At 36.3% G+C, this 18,443-nt stretch overlaps 1 protein-coding gene across 2 annotated transcripts in view; it reads right to left on the bottom strand.

Moving 5' to 3' along the window:
• NLGN1 (neuroligin 1) overlaps positions 1–18,443 on the bottom strand; it is a gene marked incomplete at its 3' end in the record, with an annotated part of 2,013,512 nt that overhangs the window by 1,300,199 nt on the left and 694,870 nt on the right. For both annotated transcript variants that reach the window (XM_081087458.1, XM_081087459.1), the window contains 3 exons: positions 12,870–13,082; positions 8,679–9,468; positions 5,255–7,889 (listed from right to left, as the gene is read on the bottom strand). In XM_081087458.1, coding sequence (XP_080943584.1) covers positions 7,067–7,889; positions 8,679–9,468; positions 12,870–13,082 — 1,826 coding nt within the window. Of the gene's footprint in view, positions 7,890–8,678; positions 9,469–12,869; positions 13,083–18,443 lie in introns of those variants that run through there.

The raw sequence follows: 18,443 nt of genomic DNA, 5'->3' as shown, positions 1-18,443 counted from the left end.
TTTGGCATAGCCCAGTGTGGCTTCAGACATGGCCATAATTATTATTGGGAAGGATGGATACACACTGTCTTTGTTGATGAACTTGCTCAATAGGATTCAAATAATATTTTACGTTTACCATTTAAGACATATAAAATATTTTAAAATATCACAACTGTAAACCTACTTATACCCACCCCTATAGATAAAACAAGGTATTGTGTAATGATCTGGTACAGTGGATAGCACAAAAGATAGTCTGAATAGTTTGTGTTTATAGTTATTCTGTGCTTGGCAATACTTGTATGTTCATAGGTAAGGCAGAGATTTGTCCTGTTGTCTAACAACATGCTATTTGGCAGTGGCCAGCACCATTTGTTGAGTGAATGGCTAATTCCTCTCATTGCTTGACTGATGTTCACTAGCTTCTAAACAGCCTGAAGTACCATTTATTTACATCATCTTAAGCCTTTCCCCACACTTTCCACACCCTTAGAGAAGAAAGTGTCCTATATAATAAAATCGTAGTATGTAAATTGTTCCCTCAACCGGGAGTTGTCCAGGAGTTCGACCAGGGGGCAGGGCCAGCTGGGGGAAGGGAAGGAGAACCCGGTCGGCAGTCGCAGCCTCTAGGGATCCTACCAGTGCACAAATTTTGTGCACTGAGCCCCTAGTAAATAATAATGGGAGAGGGCATGAAAATTGAAGCTGCAATAATTGATAGGAATATTTCCTCTAGTGCAGAAGAAGTCATCTCTGAGAGTGAAATATTTTCAAGAAACAGCTAGAAAGCTTTTAAGGGGATATTCAAAGTCAACTCTCCATGACGGGCAGTAAGAAGTGCATCAAATTATAGCACTCCATTGGAAATGCTGCTTCATCTGAACATTTACAGACTAGATTGGGATTTCTTTTTCTTTTTCTTTTTTGAACTCAGGAATAACATTCTGTAATCTGTAAGGAAATATAAAAATGTAATGAAAATGAAATCATATAAAATGTAATCATCAAATTCTACAAAACATCAAAACTCTTTTGTGGGAAGAGACATTCTTGGAATGTGTTTTTGAATTATTTATTTGATATTGATGGCCATATGCAGCCACAGAGACCTGCAAAGCAATGCCAATTATTTTACTTAGTGATTTGGAAATATTGATCATTAGGCCATGTATAAGAAAATTCTCTCATGTCCTATTTGTTTGCTATATTCTTATCTTGGGCTATATTCAGATAAGAGATGCCAATACTTCATTTAGTCTTCTCTACCAAGATCAGTATTAAGTAGATAGTACAAGGCTAGAAATATATCCCTCTAGAATTTTGTTCTTTTGTTTGTTTCCAGTGACACAGTTTAACCAAGACTTGGAACATGGATTAAATTTCTTGTTTCTTTCTAAATGTTATTAATTTTGTTTTTTAAGGGCAATAGATTATGGTTTAAAGGGGTTTATTTAAATATCTTTGTTCTCTTTTTTAATATCTTGTCATACATATCTATTACATATCTACTTTCTATTTGAAAGTAGAAAGTCATTAAATTAAAACAGATTTTTTCTTTTTTTTCTCTCATTTCCTTAATCCTACTTTTTTCTTTTTCACCTTATATTGTCCTCTTACTTTTCTGACAAGCTGTGTAACAATTGTAAGACAGATCCCAAACTTTATTCTTCAACTTCTCTCCCTGCATTCACCAAGAGGTGAACAGACCATAAAATATTGTTCCCATCAAATCAGAACTGTCAGCACATGTGTGGGCAATTCAAAGAAGTTGCCAGAGAACATTTATCTTGGAAATGTTTTTCTGTGTGTCAAACAGAGAAGAAATTATTTCTGAGTTTAAAAATAGTCAGCACAACTTGGAAAACACAGTAATATTTATTTATGATAATAAACGTGTTTTTAGTAAAAGCCATGGATGTCCAAACACAAACGGAATCATGACAACCCAATGGCCTCTTTTACAAAAAACATGACATATGTCCCATTAATTTGCTAAATGATATGAGTGCAAAGGACAAATTAAAAATACTAAATCTTTTTAAATACACCATCCAAAATAGGTATCACCCTGGACACGGCATTCAAAAATAGTCCCTTTGCTTTAACTTTATCTGCTGATTTTTTGTTCCTGTGACTTGACAATTTTCTTTAAAGCTTTAATTATCATTCATTTACACACAAAACTACTTGCATTTTGGTTTGACTTTCCATAGAGGACTAAATTCTACAACATTAGTACATATGTATGAAGGTATACAAAGTCAAAAAAAAAAAAAAAGAAGAAGGTATACAAAGTCATTTGTAAATATATGAATTTGAAAGGTCCATAAATATCCTGTAAGCATTTAGTATGGAATACATTATGATTGGCTAGACAAAAAATTATGTATCTATCTAATTTATGTTTGTCCCTAACAACTTTAACCTTCTTTTAAATGAAACTTAGCAAGTATTTGGGAGAATGTTAAAGTTTGTTAGAGATTTAAGTTTCCACACTTATGAATCATTAAATCAGGTGCGCAAATAACTTGCTTTCCAAAAATTCACTTTGCTCTTTTCCAGAGGTCATTTGGCAACATTTGATATCATACAAAAATATAATTAAATTCAAGAAAAGACCCTCCTAAAAAAAATTTTCTTTTTGAAAACTTATAACATGGTCATCCTGTTGTATCAAGCTCTGTAAATTTTTTTTTTTTTAAAGGAAGACAATAAGGTTTATAAATAAAATACCAGGAAAAAAGGCACTTATGCCCTGCACATGGTTATTTCAATTTGTATAATCCACAACCCTTATCAAATGGAATTGATTTCTGGCCTGAAAAAAAATACAGAAAAGTGCTCACATCAAGTCAAATCAAATCAGAATACTTATGAAAAAGAATCAAGTTGTCTACCAAATTTTTCACGTCAGTAGGAAATTTCTTGAGGAACTTCTGATGGAAAATTGCAGTGTATGTTGTATCAAGTGCAGGAGAGGTATAAGGCTGTTGGAGGAATTCCCTTACTTTATTGACTAAAGAGCCAAAACAATTGTTAACAGTAAAGCTTGACAAGATAATTAAATGAATAATAACAAAATCTCAGCGGGGAAGTGCCCATTAATTGGGTTTATTTGGGAGCATGTTTTCACAAGTATAACCAAATTACCTAATTTTCACTCACATTAAGAAGTGATAGTATATAACAACTAATTACTAGACTTGAAGGAAAAGGCCAGTCTTTTGAACCAATCAAACAGAAGAAAACAATCACCAAAGAAATGCAATGATGTTTGACAGCTTCCTGAAAATCCCATTCACCATTTTGTCCTGTGAAATATTTCTGTGAAACTTGCTAAACAAAAGAATCCCAGTGATTTCTATGTAGTAATGTCTTTAAAACTGGAACACATTTAACCACATTCTTTGTATCCTTTCAATATATTAATATGTATGTCAGTAAAAGAATGTCAACAGGTGAAATAACTGAGAGGGAAGGATTTGTTACAGAATGAGTTTTGGCATTTAAAAAAAAAAAAGAAAATCAGTACCATTCTGGTTTCCTGTTTAATATTACATATTTTTTAATTCTTGCTGTTTACATGCTGTACAGATCAAAAAAAAAATCTAATTTATAGCATCATTATAACCAACATTTAAATTTGACATGAATGAAATACTCCATACATTACTCAGATTTTTTTGTGTTGAGCTGCTAGCATGATCTCTCCAAATTAAAATTAGATACATTTAATGCTTAAGCAAATGACTTTATAATTTCCATGAAGTTAATGATGAACCTCCTGATACATTTGTAGTACTCAACTAGATCTAGTTTAGTCAATATATTAAATAGAAATTTAAACTATGAAATGTGTCCCTTTTATTTCCACTCTCATACTCTGAAACAGCATTAATCTGTTGATAATGTTTGTATAAATATTAGCAGCTTTGACTTTGCAATTTAATCTGAAGCAGGGAAATCTAAATTAATAAGTAATGCCAAATATGTTCTTTTAATTTTGTGACTTACATTTTTTCCTAAAGAAAACTATCATCTAAATAAACACATTTTATACATATTGGTTAAAAATTAATAACAATATCCAAAATACTTCTCACATTTAAAAATTATGTTTCAGCTTTAAAAACAGTGCTTAATGTTCTGTTTATTCTGGGACATTATTTTGCACTCAGAAAACTAGCTGCTGTAACTATAAAACTAGGAGCTAACACTCCTTCACAATGACTTTATCACGGCTTGGGAATAGTTATACAACCTGGAACTGCTTTATCTTCCACAAAGTTGTTACCACATTAATTTAGAAAAAAGAATAGGGCGATGGTTTGTTTCCTTAACCATTTTCCCAAATTAATACAAAATAGATGTCAGTTATGGTACAGATAGGTAGATTGATTGACACATAAATTTAGAGCAACAGATAGGCAGATGGATATAAATATGGCCATCATTAAAATAGAATGTTTTGTTTTGCCAGGTGAAATAATGCATCTGAAAGATTCCATTCACACCTTATTTTGCTATTATTTCTATTTCTGTTTTTATCTTTTGTTTAATCAATATAGTAAAAGATAGTTTTCTGATTAAACAATATTGAAAATGCCAAATAATTGTTTTTACTGGTTTACATTGGCAATTCACAATCTAAAAGTATAACCACCCGAGGCAAAAGATGCATGTAGATCATTTTGGATTTTGAAGAATTTTTGTTTCTAACATAGATTTTTATTTCAAGTTATGGATCAATATTTAAAATTTACTGACAGTTAACAATTAGAAGGAGTTATAAGCAAAGAAATTCCTTGAAATAGAAGATTTTATCTATTAGTGTCCGCTTAATATCTTGCTCAGCACTTTTAAATTCTCTTAGGAGGATAACTTTCTATCCATTACGTTATGATAATTCAATCACCCTTAAAAATGAATCTAGCTATTCTTATTCCACGAAATGTCACCCATTTATTTCCAAGAGACCTTTTCCTCAATGATCAGAATTGGAACCTGGGATTTTAATTGAAAACAATTGGCACATTTTATTTCCCATAAGAGGTATTTAAAAATACAAAGCTGATATGTTCCTGGGCTTATAAATTCATGTTAAAGTTTCATCAGTTTCATCTTAGATGAGACTTGCCTGGAAATCCATGGCGTGTTTTCTGAAGAAGTTACCTAAATGTCTTCAAAAATTCGATTGGTCTAGAAAAATGACTCTGAGACAGTCATGTTTCTTTTCTATTTTTTTTTTTTAAAAAAAGACAAAACAGCAATAAACATTTTAGCTCTTTAATGAGCAAAGATCATGTCTCTTATCATTGGACTAATAGTCATTATCCAGTTTATCTTTATTTCACGCAATGACCAATGACATGGCCAAGATGTACAAAGTTTTTTTTTCCATCAAGTAGTATACAATTTTTTTGTATAATAAGCTTTCATTCTTGAAAAAGAGTAACTGAAAAGAAAGGTTTCTGTTACTGCAGTTAGTTTGTCAGAGAAAGTTCTTTGCATTATCTTACAAACTATCAAAATTGCTAGTCATCTGAAAAAATGTAAAAAAAAAATCACATAACTTTAGTCTAATAGAAATATAGTACAGGTAAGAGAGAAAGTATTTATCAGGATGTGCTCTTTAAGTCCATCTCATTTTTTAATATAAATGTACATCTGATTACATATACAAACATTTGGATAGGTCTGTGATATACTGTTACCGGTAAACAACAGGGGATGAAGAGTTTCCTGTGGTCTTAGAATATTCATTGAAAATCACACGTAGGTGTAAGACTAAAATCCCCCAGATGGTGTCTCTCTTAGGTTCTGCGTCTACGTTGTACTCTACTGAGATTGCACAAGCAAATTCCACTGACAGGACCTCAGTAAGAAAGATAAATGGTGTGAGGAGGGACATAATTTTATATTGAATTATTATTAGTAAACATTTTGTCATGCAACATGAGTAAATCAATTAACTGAGAGCTATAACCAGAGTGGTAATTTGGGGCATCCTCATTTCATAAAAGACTGTTGCAAGTAACTCTTTGGACACACTTCATCTTACCAGAGGAAATAAAATACAGAGTAACAAAAACCACAGCAAATTATGGATTCTATAACACATGTCCAATTAGGATTACATTTTTATAAATAATTTAGATGGGAATGAAAAGAACATTAAGAACACAGGAAATTGTTTGTTCTTGGAATTAATATCAGTGAGTATTCATCACTATACCTATAGTTTCTTCAAATACCTTTAAGAACCAATTCCTTCTATTATCAAAACTACTGTGAATTATTTAATTGTAATTACTTTTGCCCCTTAAAATCTTCTTTCGGTTCTGCCAATTGATGGAGGAAGCTCCTATTAAAGACTCCAATGGGATGAGAAGAATTTTAATTACGGCTTAATCAGCAGCACAGCCACCAAGCATATAGATTATCATGCACATCGTGCTAAAAATATCCAGTTTCCTGTATCCCCACAACTTTATACTGACAGCACTTATGTGATAATGTACCTGCCAGTCTTTAAACTTCTCTGTTTTACTGGCAAATTTCAGCATGAGCCTCCGCTAAGGCCATTAACAGCATTGGTGTTTTGTGTACTTATCCAAATATGTAAATATGGTCTACACAATAAAACGGCTCCAAATAAAAACTGGTGAAAATTATCTGACATTCCATTGGTGTGTCCCTTGTGCATATTCATGGTTGTTTTTTTATTTTTATTTGTTTTATATTTCAGACATAGTTCTTTCCTGTTTGGTGTTCCACATGCCTAATTCCATTATGTAACATAAATCTTCAAAAAATTAATTCTTGAATGTGAATGAAAAAGTATCATTCAGAACAATTGCTTCAAGCAATTGAAATTCATTTTTAGAGTTGATTTGTGTATATATATACATATATATATATACAATTCATTTTTTTCAAAACCCCCAAAGTCCTTGATATGTATATTCACATAATATTCCTCCTTATTTAAATAGTAAGAGTTTTATAGGTTGAAAGCCAAGGAATCTTCAGTAATCTTTTACTGCAATCCATCAAAAAAATAGAGTTTGTTTCTGTTATCTGGCTATACCCTGGTTGTTGAATGTGAATGGGGGTGCGGGTGGGGATGGGGCAGCGTATTGTTCTGTCCTCCGGTAAATGTATTGAATGTGTGTAAGGGTTGAATCCCTGGTATAGTGTTGGGAATCATTGTAATCGTGTTGGGTGTCATTAAGGGAACATCATCAGGTGACCTCCTCATCGCTAATGTGTAATCTGGGGGGCAGGCGGTCCGAAGAACCACCTCATGTGGATGGATGGACTCACATTCATGATCCAAATCAGTGTGCTTCATTTGGAGGGACATGATCTCCTCTTCTTGTGCATGGGTCAGATCGTTGGTGGTAGTACGCTGAGGGCTGCATCTCCTATGAACATCGTGTCTCCTCTTATCCTTTTTGTAGTACAGGGCTGCAAATGCCAAGATGTTCAGAAACAACAGTGATGCTCCAACTGCTATCGTAACGCTCAGCTCTGTGGAGTAGTCCCTCTGATCCACTGAAAATGGACTTGGTTGTTGTTTGGGATCATCCTGCTTGGCAGTGGGAAAGGCTGACGTGACAGGTACAGAATTTTTTCTCGTAGGTCTGAAAGTGATGTCCGTTGATGGCACTTTAGTTGTTGTAGAGGTATACTGAGAAATGTCATTGAGATTATGCAGATGAGGTACCAGCTCCAACCAGAGGTTCACCTTATTGGCTCTATAATGTTCTTTAACTCTTGGTTTTAATCCAATATGGAGATAAAGTTGATCTTTCTGGGAATATCTGGTCCATGCTACTTCTTCAAAGCGGTTGGGTTTGGTATGGATGAATTTTGTGTCTTGAGGAACTGGTTGATTTGGATCACTAAGAAAGAAAAAAGCAATTATGAGAACAAAATTATTTTATTCATTTTCTTAATAGAAATAGTACTAGGTTGACATCAAATTGAAGAGGTAATTCAGCCAGTCTTTTGAGTGTTTAGAAGTATAAATCCCATTGCAGGCAGATTGCTTGATGGATGATAATGTAATTTGAGTAAGCCTCACATTCTTTTACAAATGGGCTACTATCTACCCAAAGATTTTTAAATGCATGTACCTATTCATTGTCTCATAGGCAAACTAACAGAGACAGCATGGAGTAGTGGAGAAGATAAGATTTGGAATTGGCAGGTGAGGATTTGAGTCCTAGTACTGCGACATAGTAGACATAATTAATATCTAGAAGAGGCTCTGATAGCCTCATCGCCCTTCTCTATAAAATGGGATTAATCTTACTTGCCATGCCCACCTAACAATGTAGTTGGCAGAATCGAAATCATATAGTATTGCAAATTGGAGAGCACTATAAAATAATATTTGTCACTATTGAGTAATAATAATGTCTTACTCAAGTAAAACATCATAATAAATTTAACTATTGAGTAGTGGAATATATATGTAAGCTTATTTAATAAACTTCTAAAAGGGAAGAACTAATAAAGCACTAATTTTTGAAGCACCACAGTATAGAATTTTGAAGAAAAAAAAAAGGAAGAATATCCTGCTGTTATTAATCTATTAAATCATTCGGTCACAAAATGTATATTATTTTTAAATGCTTAAAGGGATATTTTTATTACATTATAGAAAACTTTATTCCTTAGGTACGTACCCAGTTTTAGCAAAATTTGTCCAGTATGTCATTACAACTGCACTCAGCATCACGTCATTTTTGGAGAAATTACAAGGAAATAACTCTGTAGGTCCAATCATGGGGATTCCTAGTACATAGGGAACCTCATCTCCATGAGCTGCATCAGCCCACGCAGGAACCTGATCTGTTTGGCAATGATGGTAAAAGGCATAGAAATATGTAGGTGAACCAAAGTTTGAGTGAAGATCTGCTGTAGCAACAGCTGGTGCCACCCACTGATGGTCCGTAAACAAGGCCAGTAATGTCTTCCTTCTGGTTTCAGGGTTATGGCGGTCAGCCCAATCAGTATACATGAATTTAATGGTTTCTCTCAGAACATCTTTGCCTTCCGGATATCCATATAAATTATCAACAAAATTGGAAACAGCAAAGTCAAAATCACTAGCTGATATACCATCATCACTATCTACTATATTTTCAACAAATTTTAATCCCTCTCCTTGGTTAACTCCTAACATTATATCATAGTTGAGAAATTCTCCTTGCTCCATCAATATCTGAGGGTCATCTGGTATTACATCGCCATCAATCACAGGTCCAAAGGCTATGTGGTATCGTGCTGGTTGAATATCTTGGTCAACAAGTTCTTTGTAAGGCTTCTTCTGTAGGCATTCCACCAATTCTACTGTATCTGAAACATTGCAGCCAACTTTTGTGGCCAACATTCTAGCATATTTTGCAGGTTGGAAACTAACTGCCCAGCTGGAAAGGGCTGTTCCACTTTGAGCTATTGCTCGTTGAAAAAGTCCTATGGGAAAAACAACAAAGGATATTAGATGACCTTTGAGTAATGCTGTGGTAAAACAATAACATTAGATATTTCAGACGTGTATCTAAAAACCCAGATACAACTCAAGCACGAAAGATAAAGACATTTTTGCTTAAGAGAAGGCACATAAGGACATCCCCAGGGTATAATGAATTAGAGAGGAGGACTACGTCTTCTGCTTTGAGTTAACAATCACTTTAGGGATTGAGAAGTTTAAATTGTGTCTGTCTCAAAGAGGAGAGGAGGAGAACATGTAACTACTAGTGGTAAAAAGGCCCACATTTGTCTGTGCTCATCATGGAAACACCTATGTTATTATCAAAGCCAACCAGATGGAACCAACTCTCTCCCTACTATCTCTTCATCAGACTCTCTGTTGTCTTTTGAGGATATTTCCTCCAGTTTGGCTGCATATGTCTTCCTTCAAAATGGCTCCAATGCTTGTTTTAATCAGATTTTATTTGAAAAAGAATTGTTCAGAGCTCACCGTGGGGCTGGGGATTTGCTAATACCCTGGGGATAGCCCTGAGGCACACAAAACAGAATATCACTGTAGACATACTCTTCCCAGCTTTTTGTGTCAGACATAGTATGCTGAATATTCATCTTTCAAACATAACATTTTCACTAGGTTAAAGAAAAAAACATCAGCAGAGGATTTTGTGGGGTGTGATTTAACTTCTTTCAGTTTTGAATGTGCGCTGCTATGTTTTATCATAAAAAATGCAAAGTACATGGCCCGCTGCTTTTCACTTAATTGCATTTAAAAATTACAAATCACAGTCCCATATACAGTTTGATTAGAACTGCATGCCATTCAAATTTGCAAATGCACTTTATCTACCCATTAAGATATTTTCAAATAAAATCCTTGTGTTAAATTTATCTATTTTCTTTTTAAAAAGTACATTTGTTACCATTTTCCAAATGCAGCTTTGTCGACTGGTTATTTAAACACATGCTCAGTTATTCGTATGTGTTAACGAGATAAGAACAGTTTTCACAAAGGTGCTAAAACAGTTTCTGAATTAGAAACAGAATTTTAGATTTTTCTCCAAGTGCATATACGTATTCAAAATGTAGTCTATAATATGTTCCTAGATAATTCTAAAAACAATACTAATTTAAATTTGTTTTGGTTTCTGACATCTTTAAGAATATATTTTTAGTTTGCTAGAGCAAAGTATGCCAGAGTAAATGATATAAATACAGATAATTTCAAAAAATTATATAGGCTATGTGTCAACATTAGCTCAGAGAAATATTTTACTAATTAAAAACTTGACAACTAATATAAACCTTGTGATTTCTATAATATTTTTCCCCTTTAAGGGGCTAATGACATTGACTATATATACCAAAAATGATTTTGCAGAAAATACCTATCATTAAATAAAATCTGAAAGATGCCACCTGGATGGTATTGGGAAAACCATATAGTTTATCATTAGTGAGAGTGCTTGTTGTGTGTACACAAGCTGTGGTTGACTTCTGGTTGATATAGGCCTAAGCATTGTTACAGCTCTGGGGAGTTTACAGACTTTAAAGTCTGTCTGTACTGGAGACAGAATTAGCCCGATGATTTCCAGACATCTCCCAATCAGGCAGCTTTGTGGAGATAGGCTTAGGACTAGATCAAACATAAGTCCACTTGTGTGGCCAGGTATGAACAGATTTCCTTGAAGAGGCTGATGGAATGCTGTATTGTTGACTGTATTGAGGCTGATGGAATGCTGTATTATTGACTGTTTGCCATTTGCCATTGTTTACCACATCATCCATTGATAATTAGCAATGCTAGCCAATGAGCTAATTGATTCATCTTTTTATATGGAATGTTAGTTTTATACTAGCTGGAACTGGTTTGGGTGCCCATGTTTGCTTTACATTTACAAAAAGTTTTAGAAAACCTGGAAGGAAAGAACATTTGCAATCAAATGACCCTAAGATCTAAACAGAATTAACCACTGTCAACCTAGATAAAATATTGGCTTACTATAGTCCCTAGCTAGAACTATATAATCTGTTCTTTTTTTAAAAAAACAACTCTGTTATTTCATAATAAGCCATTTCATTACCGACCAAATCTCTATACAATTGGAAATGTTCTCATATGTGCCATTTTGTCATCTCGAGTCAGAACTCTACTACTACATATGAGATGTTACAGAAATGATGTCTATAAGTTAGGTCCATAATAATATATGATAAAATAATAATAATAATAATAATAATAATAATAATAAGTAACATATGATTCTACAAATACATATACTCATTTAATTACTTGTTGATTTTTCAAAATTCCACATAAATGTATCTTTGATACCAAAAACAAATATCCTATATTTGGTGCTTATATCATAAAACTCAGACTTACAAATTAAGATGTTTTATGAACACTTGACAATGTATATTTTATATATATATATAAAATGATGAAAGTACAAAATATAAGATGGCCTATGTTGATGTCTATTTTCTATCTTTCCATCTCTTATGTGTGTGAAATGGAAAGAAACTATTTGTTTTTGCAAACTTCTCCAATAAAACACTTTCTGTTCTTGAGGATACAAGTTAATGATGTAAGTTGAATGAATGACTAAACTCACGGTGAGATTGGAGTCAATAAAAAACACACAACAACATAAGGAGCTTTGGGCAGGCACTTAAAAAGGGGATCAAGGTCAGAAAATGGAGAAAAGAAAAAATGTTTCGTGGGTTTAAGCAGCCTCAGTGCTCCATGCTGCTTTGCCAAGCTCTTGGAGGGAAGAACACTTTTGGGGTTGAAAATAGAAAAAAAACTACAAATTCAGACCTATTTTTTTTTTAATTGTAAGCTGTACTAGTGACCTTGATGCTTTGACAATTTTGGATCATGCACGCAAAATAATCAAACATCTATTCTCCACTCAGGCAACAAGTGAAAATCTAATTTCTAGACAAACTAGCTTATAACTCCTTCTTTCTTACTAGCAAAGGGTTTTAAATGTCTATTGTCTCAAAAGTAGATTATACACAATCCTTAAATACAAACACACCTTGTCTTTTATTTTGATTACTGAATAAACAGAGATAAAAGAACTGTGAACATCCTTGAAATTCCCTAAAAATCACCCTTTGGAGAAAGGAAAAGTAACTGTGATGTGAACTGTTCTGAAGTGTGCTTGAAAGGGCTTCCTTACCAAGCTCCACAGGAGACAGAAAGTTTGACAACAATCTGAACATGCATAAAAGCTGAAGAAACAAAATTCTAAACAGTTATTGAGTTCAACCTGACACTCAGTTTGAACAGAGAAATATATACAGAGCATCACATACTACTGATGGTGGTGGCATGCAGACACCAAAATTGTCAAAATTTGCAACCTGCATAATACCTTTGGTTGAATTGCTCCAACGGTTACCTTCAGAATAATGGGATAAAGTCAGCAGATTGACACACGAACCCCCAGCGCCAGATCCAAAAACAGTGATTCTTAAGGGGTCACCACCAAAGAATCCAATGTTTTCACTAGTCCATCTTAAAGCCTGGATGAGATCAAGGAGTCCATAGTTTCCTTTTGCAGCCTGATCTCCTGTGCTCAAGAAACCTGGAAAATAAAAATAAAAAGACACCTTAGAAACGCCCTTTTGATTTGACAGAAATCAAATCAGAATTAAATTTAAATATAACTAAAGCCAGTGTTCATCAAGATGAGTACATATTTTTTAGTAAAAAAAACCAAAAAAAAAAACAATATTTCCCACCAGAATTAAAAAAATTACTTTAGGGAGAATAGTAGAAACTAAAATTTGAAAATTGACATTTATCTTCTTCAAGTTATCCAGGTAATAGGCAACAAGGGGCAGATAAAGGGAATGAAAACATTCTGAGAGACCTCAGGGAGAGATTCTAGAGGCCAAGTTACTTGGTGGGGATATTTGGGACAGTATCATGGGGCACATGAGAATGTGCTTTCGCATAAAACACTGTGTCAGTCCTCAGGTTGCTCATGGTCTAACATGGTTGGAATTTAAAGTATGTGCAGCAGAGTGCAGGATGTGAGGGTGGAGAATGTGTATTTTTCTAAAACTTGTTAAGAAATAATCACTGTTAGAGGTAATTTGAGACCACCTTTTGGAATACCTTAAATGCTAAACTGAGGATGTTTGCACAATTAGAAAACAGTGTGGAAAGAAGGAGAAGGGATTAGTTAAAGAACATCTACACTAATAAAAGAGAAAAATGGTAATTGGCGTACGGCGATACATTTTCATTGGCTAATCAGGGCTATATGCAAATTAACTGCCAACTAAGATTGGCAGTTAACTGTCAACTAAGATTGGCAGTTAACTGCCAACAAGATGGCGGCTAATTTGCATATGTAGGCACAATGCAGGGAGGCAAAAGGGAAAGCAGGAAGAAGCCCCCTGCCACTGACAGTGATCGGAAACCCAGGGGGGAGCTAAGAGCTGGGGGGCAGGGCAAAGGCGGTCCTGGGGCCGCCTTTGCCCTGCCCCCCAGCCATGATTGGAGAATCAGGCGCCTTTGCCGCCCTGGCCAGTGATAGCAGGAAGTAGGGGTGGAGCCAGTGATGGGAGCTGGGCAAGGTCGAAGCTGGCAGTCCCAGGAGCTAGGGCTCCCTTGCCTGGGCCTAAAGCGAAGCCCACGATCGCGGCGCCCCCCCGCTGCCACTGCAGGTCCCCGCTGCCTGGGCCGGACGCCTAGGCCAGAGGCGTTAGGCCTGGGCAGGGGCGGAGCCTGCAACCGCGGGGAGCTGGGGGTCCCCTGCCCAGGCCTGACACCTCTGCCGGAGGCCTCAGGTCTGGTCAAGGGGCCGATCCGGTGATTGGTGATAGGAGGGTGATGAGGGTCAACTCCTCTGGCCGTGGCATCAGGCCTGGGTGGGGGGCAGAGCCGGGGATTGGGGGGATATGATGGTCCCTTTGCCCAGGCCTGAAGCCTGGGCCAGAGGCCTCAGGCCTGGGCGGGGGCCGGAGCCAGTGATCGAGGGGAGATGGGGGTCCCCTGTCCAAGCCTGACACCTCTGGCGGAGGTGTCAGGCCTGGGCAAGGGGCCGATCAGGTGATCAGAGGGTGATGGGGGTCAACGCCTGAGGGCTCCCAGTATGTGAGAGGGGGCAGGCTGGGCTGAGGGACACTCTCCCCCCCCCCACACACACACACCCAGTGCACGAATTTCGTGCACCGGGCCCCTAGTATATGCATAACCTATAGACACAGACAACAGTGGTGATGGCCAGAGGGAAGGGGGACAAAGGCTGAGTGGAGGTGGGAAAAGGAGGAAAAAATGGGGGAATCTATAATAGTGTCAACAATAAAAATAAAATTTAAAAAAAGTGTAGAATAATTGAAGATTTTTGAAAAGTTCTGATTCATATTTCTGGAATGTTTAAAGCTCTGCTTTATAGTGAATCTGATAATGAGGAGAAGTGTACTAGTATATTGCACAATAAAAAGAATGGCATAGGGTAGAGGTTGTAGGGGTCTGAATAGACAAGGTGAAAAAGGCAATTGAAAAAAAGGAGATAGGTCCCATTTGTTTTGTCTTTCTTTTGTTTCCTTTGCCCAATATCAGAAAAAATATTGCTATAAGAAATGTCCAAGATTTTACTGCCTGTGTTTTCCTCTAAGATTTTTATGGTTTCAAGTCTAACATTTAACTAAAAAGTTTTTGCACAGCAAAGAAAAATATCAACCAAATGAAAAAACAACCCACTGAATGGGAGAACATATTTGCCAATGATACATCTCGGCTGCAATAAAAAGAAGGAAATCTTATCCTTTTGGGACAGCATAGGTGGAGCTGGAGAGCATTATGCTAACTGAAATAAGCCAATCTGAGAAACACGAGTACCACTCATATGTAAAATTTAATGAACAAAATAAACTAATAAACAAAATAGAAGTAGACTTATAGATAGAGAACAGACTGACAGCTATCAGAGAGGAGGGGGAAGCGGGGGAAGGCTGAGTGAGAAAGGTGAAGGGATTAAAAACACACACAATATATTCATAGATACAGACAACTGTATGGTTATTACCACAGGGAAAAGGAGGTAGGGGGAGACAGAAGAAGGTAAATGGGGGATAAATGGTGATGGAAGAAGAATTGATCCAGAGTGGTGGAACATACAATACAATGTACAGGTGATGTGCTATAGAATTATACACCTGAAATCTATATAATTTTATTAACCAACTAGAGGCCTGGTGCACGAAATTTGTGCACTCGGGGGGTGGGTGGGAGGGAGTCCCTCAGCTTGGCCTGCACCCTCTCGCAGTCCGGGATCCCTTGGGGGATGTCTGACTGATGGCTTAGGCCCACGCCCCGCCAGCAGTCAGACACACTTAGTGCTGCCCTGGATGCGGGTGAGGCTCCCACCACTGCCGCTGCGCTAACCAGCCATGAGCCCAGCTCAGAGCTTCTGGCTGAGTGGCACTCCCTCTGTGGGAGTGCACTGAACACCAGGGGTCAGCTTCTGCATCGAGTGCCCACCCCCTGGTGGTCAGTGTGCATCATAGTGACTGGTTGTTCTGCTGTTCGGTCAATTTGCATATTAGCATTTTATCGTATAGGATGTCACCCCAATAAATTCAATAAAAATTTAAATAAATAAACAAAATTTTTAAAAATAAACAAAAAAGGAGATAGAGAAAATGCAGCGGCAGTAACAGCTGAATGACATTCTTATCTAGTAGTAGGTCCTAGAATAATATTTTTTCATGCTATGTCACGATTTTTGTGACATGCCATAATAGGAACTTAACTCTTGTTTATAGTTTATATTAATTAGCCTGTGGTAAAATTGGCTTTGCTATAGGTCATTTCCCTTAAAGTCACAGAACCTATTGATGACATTAAGTGAGGACTTACCATATATTAAAGTTATAGAGAAAAGAATAAAAAATATTACCTTTATAACACTTTGAGCATCTTCATTCATTTTCCTGACAATAGTTTTTATACTATATTTGTTATAACTTTTGAAATGAACATCTACTCTAATATACTTCTGCATTTGGAATAAATTTGGTAGAAAATATAAAAAGTATTTCATAAAATATTCCATTTTATGGACTATTTGTATATTATGTATAACATATTTTGAGATATATTACATGTCAATTGGTTAATTATATTCAATTAATTAATTTCCAAACTCAACAAATTTATAGAATTAATTTTTAAAAATTGAATTTATTCCTTTATTGCAGAGCCATCATAGAAACTCAACATAATGGGTCAATTGAATGGCAAAAATTATTTAATCCAAATTGTAAAAATGTACTTCACAATTACATTTGTGAAAACTAGGCTGTTATAACAATACCTATTAAATGAGTAAAATCCATCTATGCCCACAATGAATCTATGGACAAGAAGTTCTTTAGGATCATTATAGCAAGCAACAGATTTTGACAAATATGAAGAAATGCAGATGATTAGTTCTTCTTTCCTTACAAGAATTAAAATTCTAAGGAAAAAACCCCCACTATAATCTCTACTCTATTGTGCACATATACATGTGCATGTATGTATGTATGTGTGTGTGTGTATAATGCTGAAATATTAAATCATCCTTGAGATGGAGATTGACTTTTAAAAAAATAGGTTACAAGTCAAGATAGCTTTCTGGTCACACTCATTACTTTTTATTGAATCTGCATAATAATGTAAGGAAATTTTCATGGGATCTTTTTATATAAAAGCACTTTCAAATACTCAATGGTCATATAAATGAGCATATTAAAATACATTACAAAAACATGACAGGGAACTCTTTTAACTTTATTTGCTAGTAAGTGAATTTTGGTGTAAAACCTGTTAGCTTAAGCTCCTGAAGGAACTTATGACACGACTGATAGAACAAACCCTGAAAACAACATTATGAAAAGATTATTGTGCATTAGATAGTAAGACTCTTGAAGGATAAAGGAGGAGTGAGTGAGTGTGTGTGTGTGTGTGTGCGTGTGTGTGTTAGAGATAGAATGAATGAAAGGAATGCACACTCTAGGTAGTAATAAACTATAATTCTATGTTCACAAATATGGTATATTCAGATAGAAATTTGATTTTTGAATACAGCTTATGTCAATCAGGACAGAACCCTGGATATGTATTTAATTCTTCTTGAAATAATATTGAATAACTCCAGTTTCATTCAAATACATCTACATTCATACAAAATTGACTTATCTAATAATAGACAAACATGTTAATTAACCATACCTCCGCTAAGCTTCCCATTGGCTATCAGAAGGATATGCAAATTAACCACCAACAAAGATGGGGGCTGGAAGCCACGCAGCTGAAGCGAACATGAGGCTTGCTTGCTCCAGTGACGGAGGAAGCCAAGGTTCCCCGACTGCCGCGGCTCAGCTCTGAGCTCCGGATGCAACAATGTTGCAATTATAGACGCTAAACAAACCCCAGGTACCTGCTTTCAGCCAGCCATGGCCTCAGAGCTTAGAGTGCCAGTGATGGTAACAGAGTTTCAATTATAGAAGCTAAACAAACCCAGATACCTGCTTTCAGCCAGCCATGGCCTCAGAGCTGGAGCTGGCTCTCAGCTCCAGTGACAGCCAGAGAAGGTAAATAAATCCCAGAATAAAAAAAAAAAAGAGGCTGGGAGCTTCAGTCGCCCGCCAGCCAGAAAACGGCCCTCAGGCCCTCACTTGGACTGGCCAGGCACCCCAGTGGGGACCCCGACCCTGAAGGGGGTGTGACCAGCTGCATACAGCCATCATCCCCTCATCCAGGCTGGCCAGGCACCCCAGTGGGGACCCCCACCCTGAAGGGCTGTGACCAGACTACAAACAGCCATCAGCCCCTCACCCAGGCTGGCCAGGCACCCAAGCGGGACCCCCACCCTGATCTGGGACACCCTTCAGAGCAAACCAGCTGGCCCCCACCTGTGCACCAGGCCTCTATCCTATATAGTAAAAGG

The sequence above is a fragment of the Myotis nattereri genome (genome assembly GCF_964212035.1).
Source record: "Myotis nattereri genome assembly, chromosome: 3".
Classification (NCBI taxonomy): Eukaryota; Metazoa; Chordata; class Mammalia; order Chiroptera; family Vespertilionidae; genus Myotis; species Myotis nattereri.
This window is presented reverse-complemented; position numbering and strand designations above follow the sequence as displayed.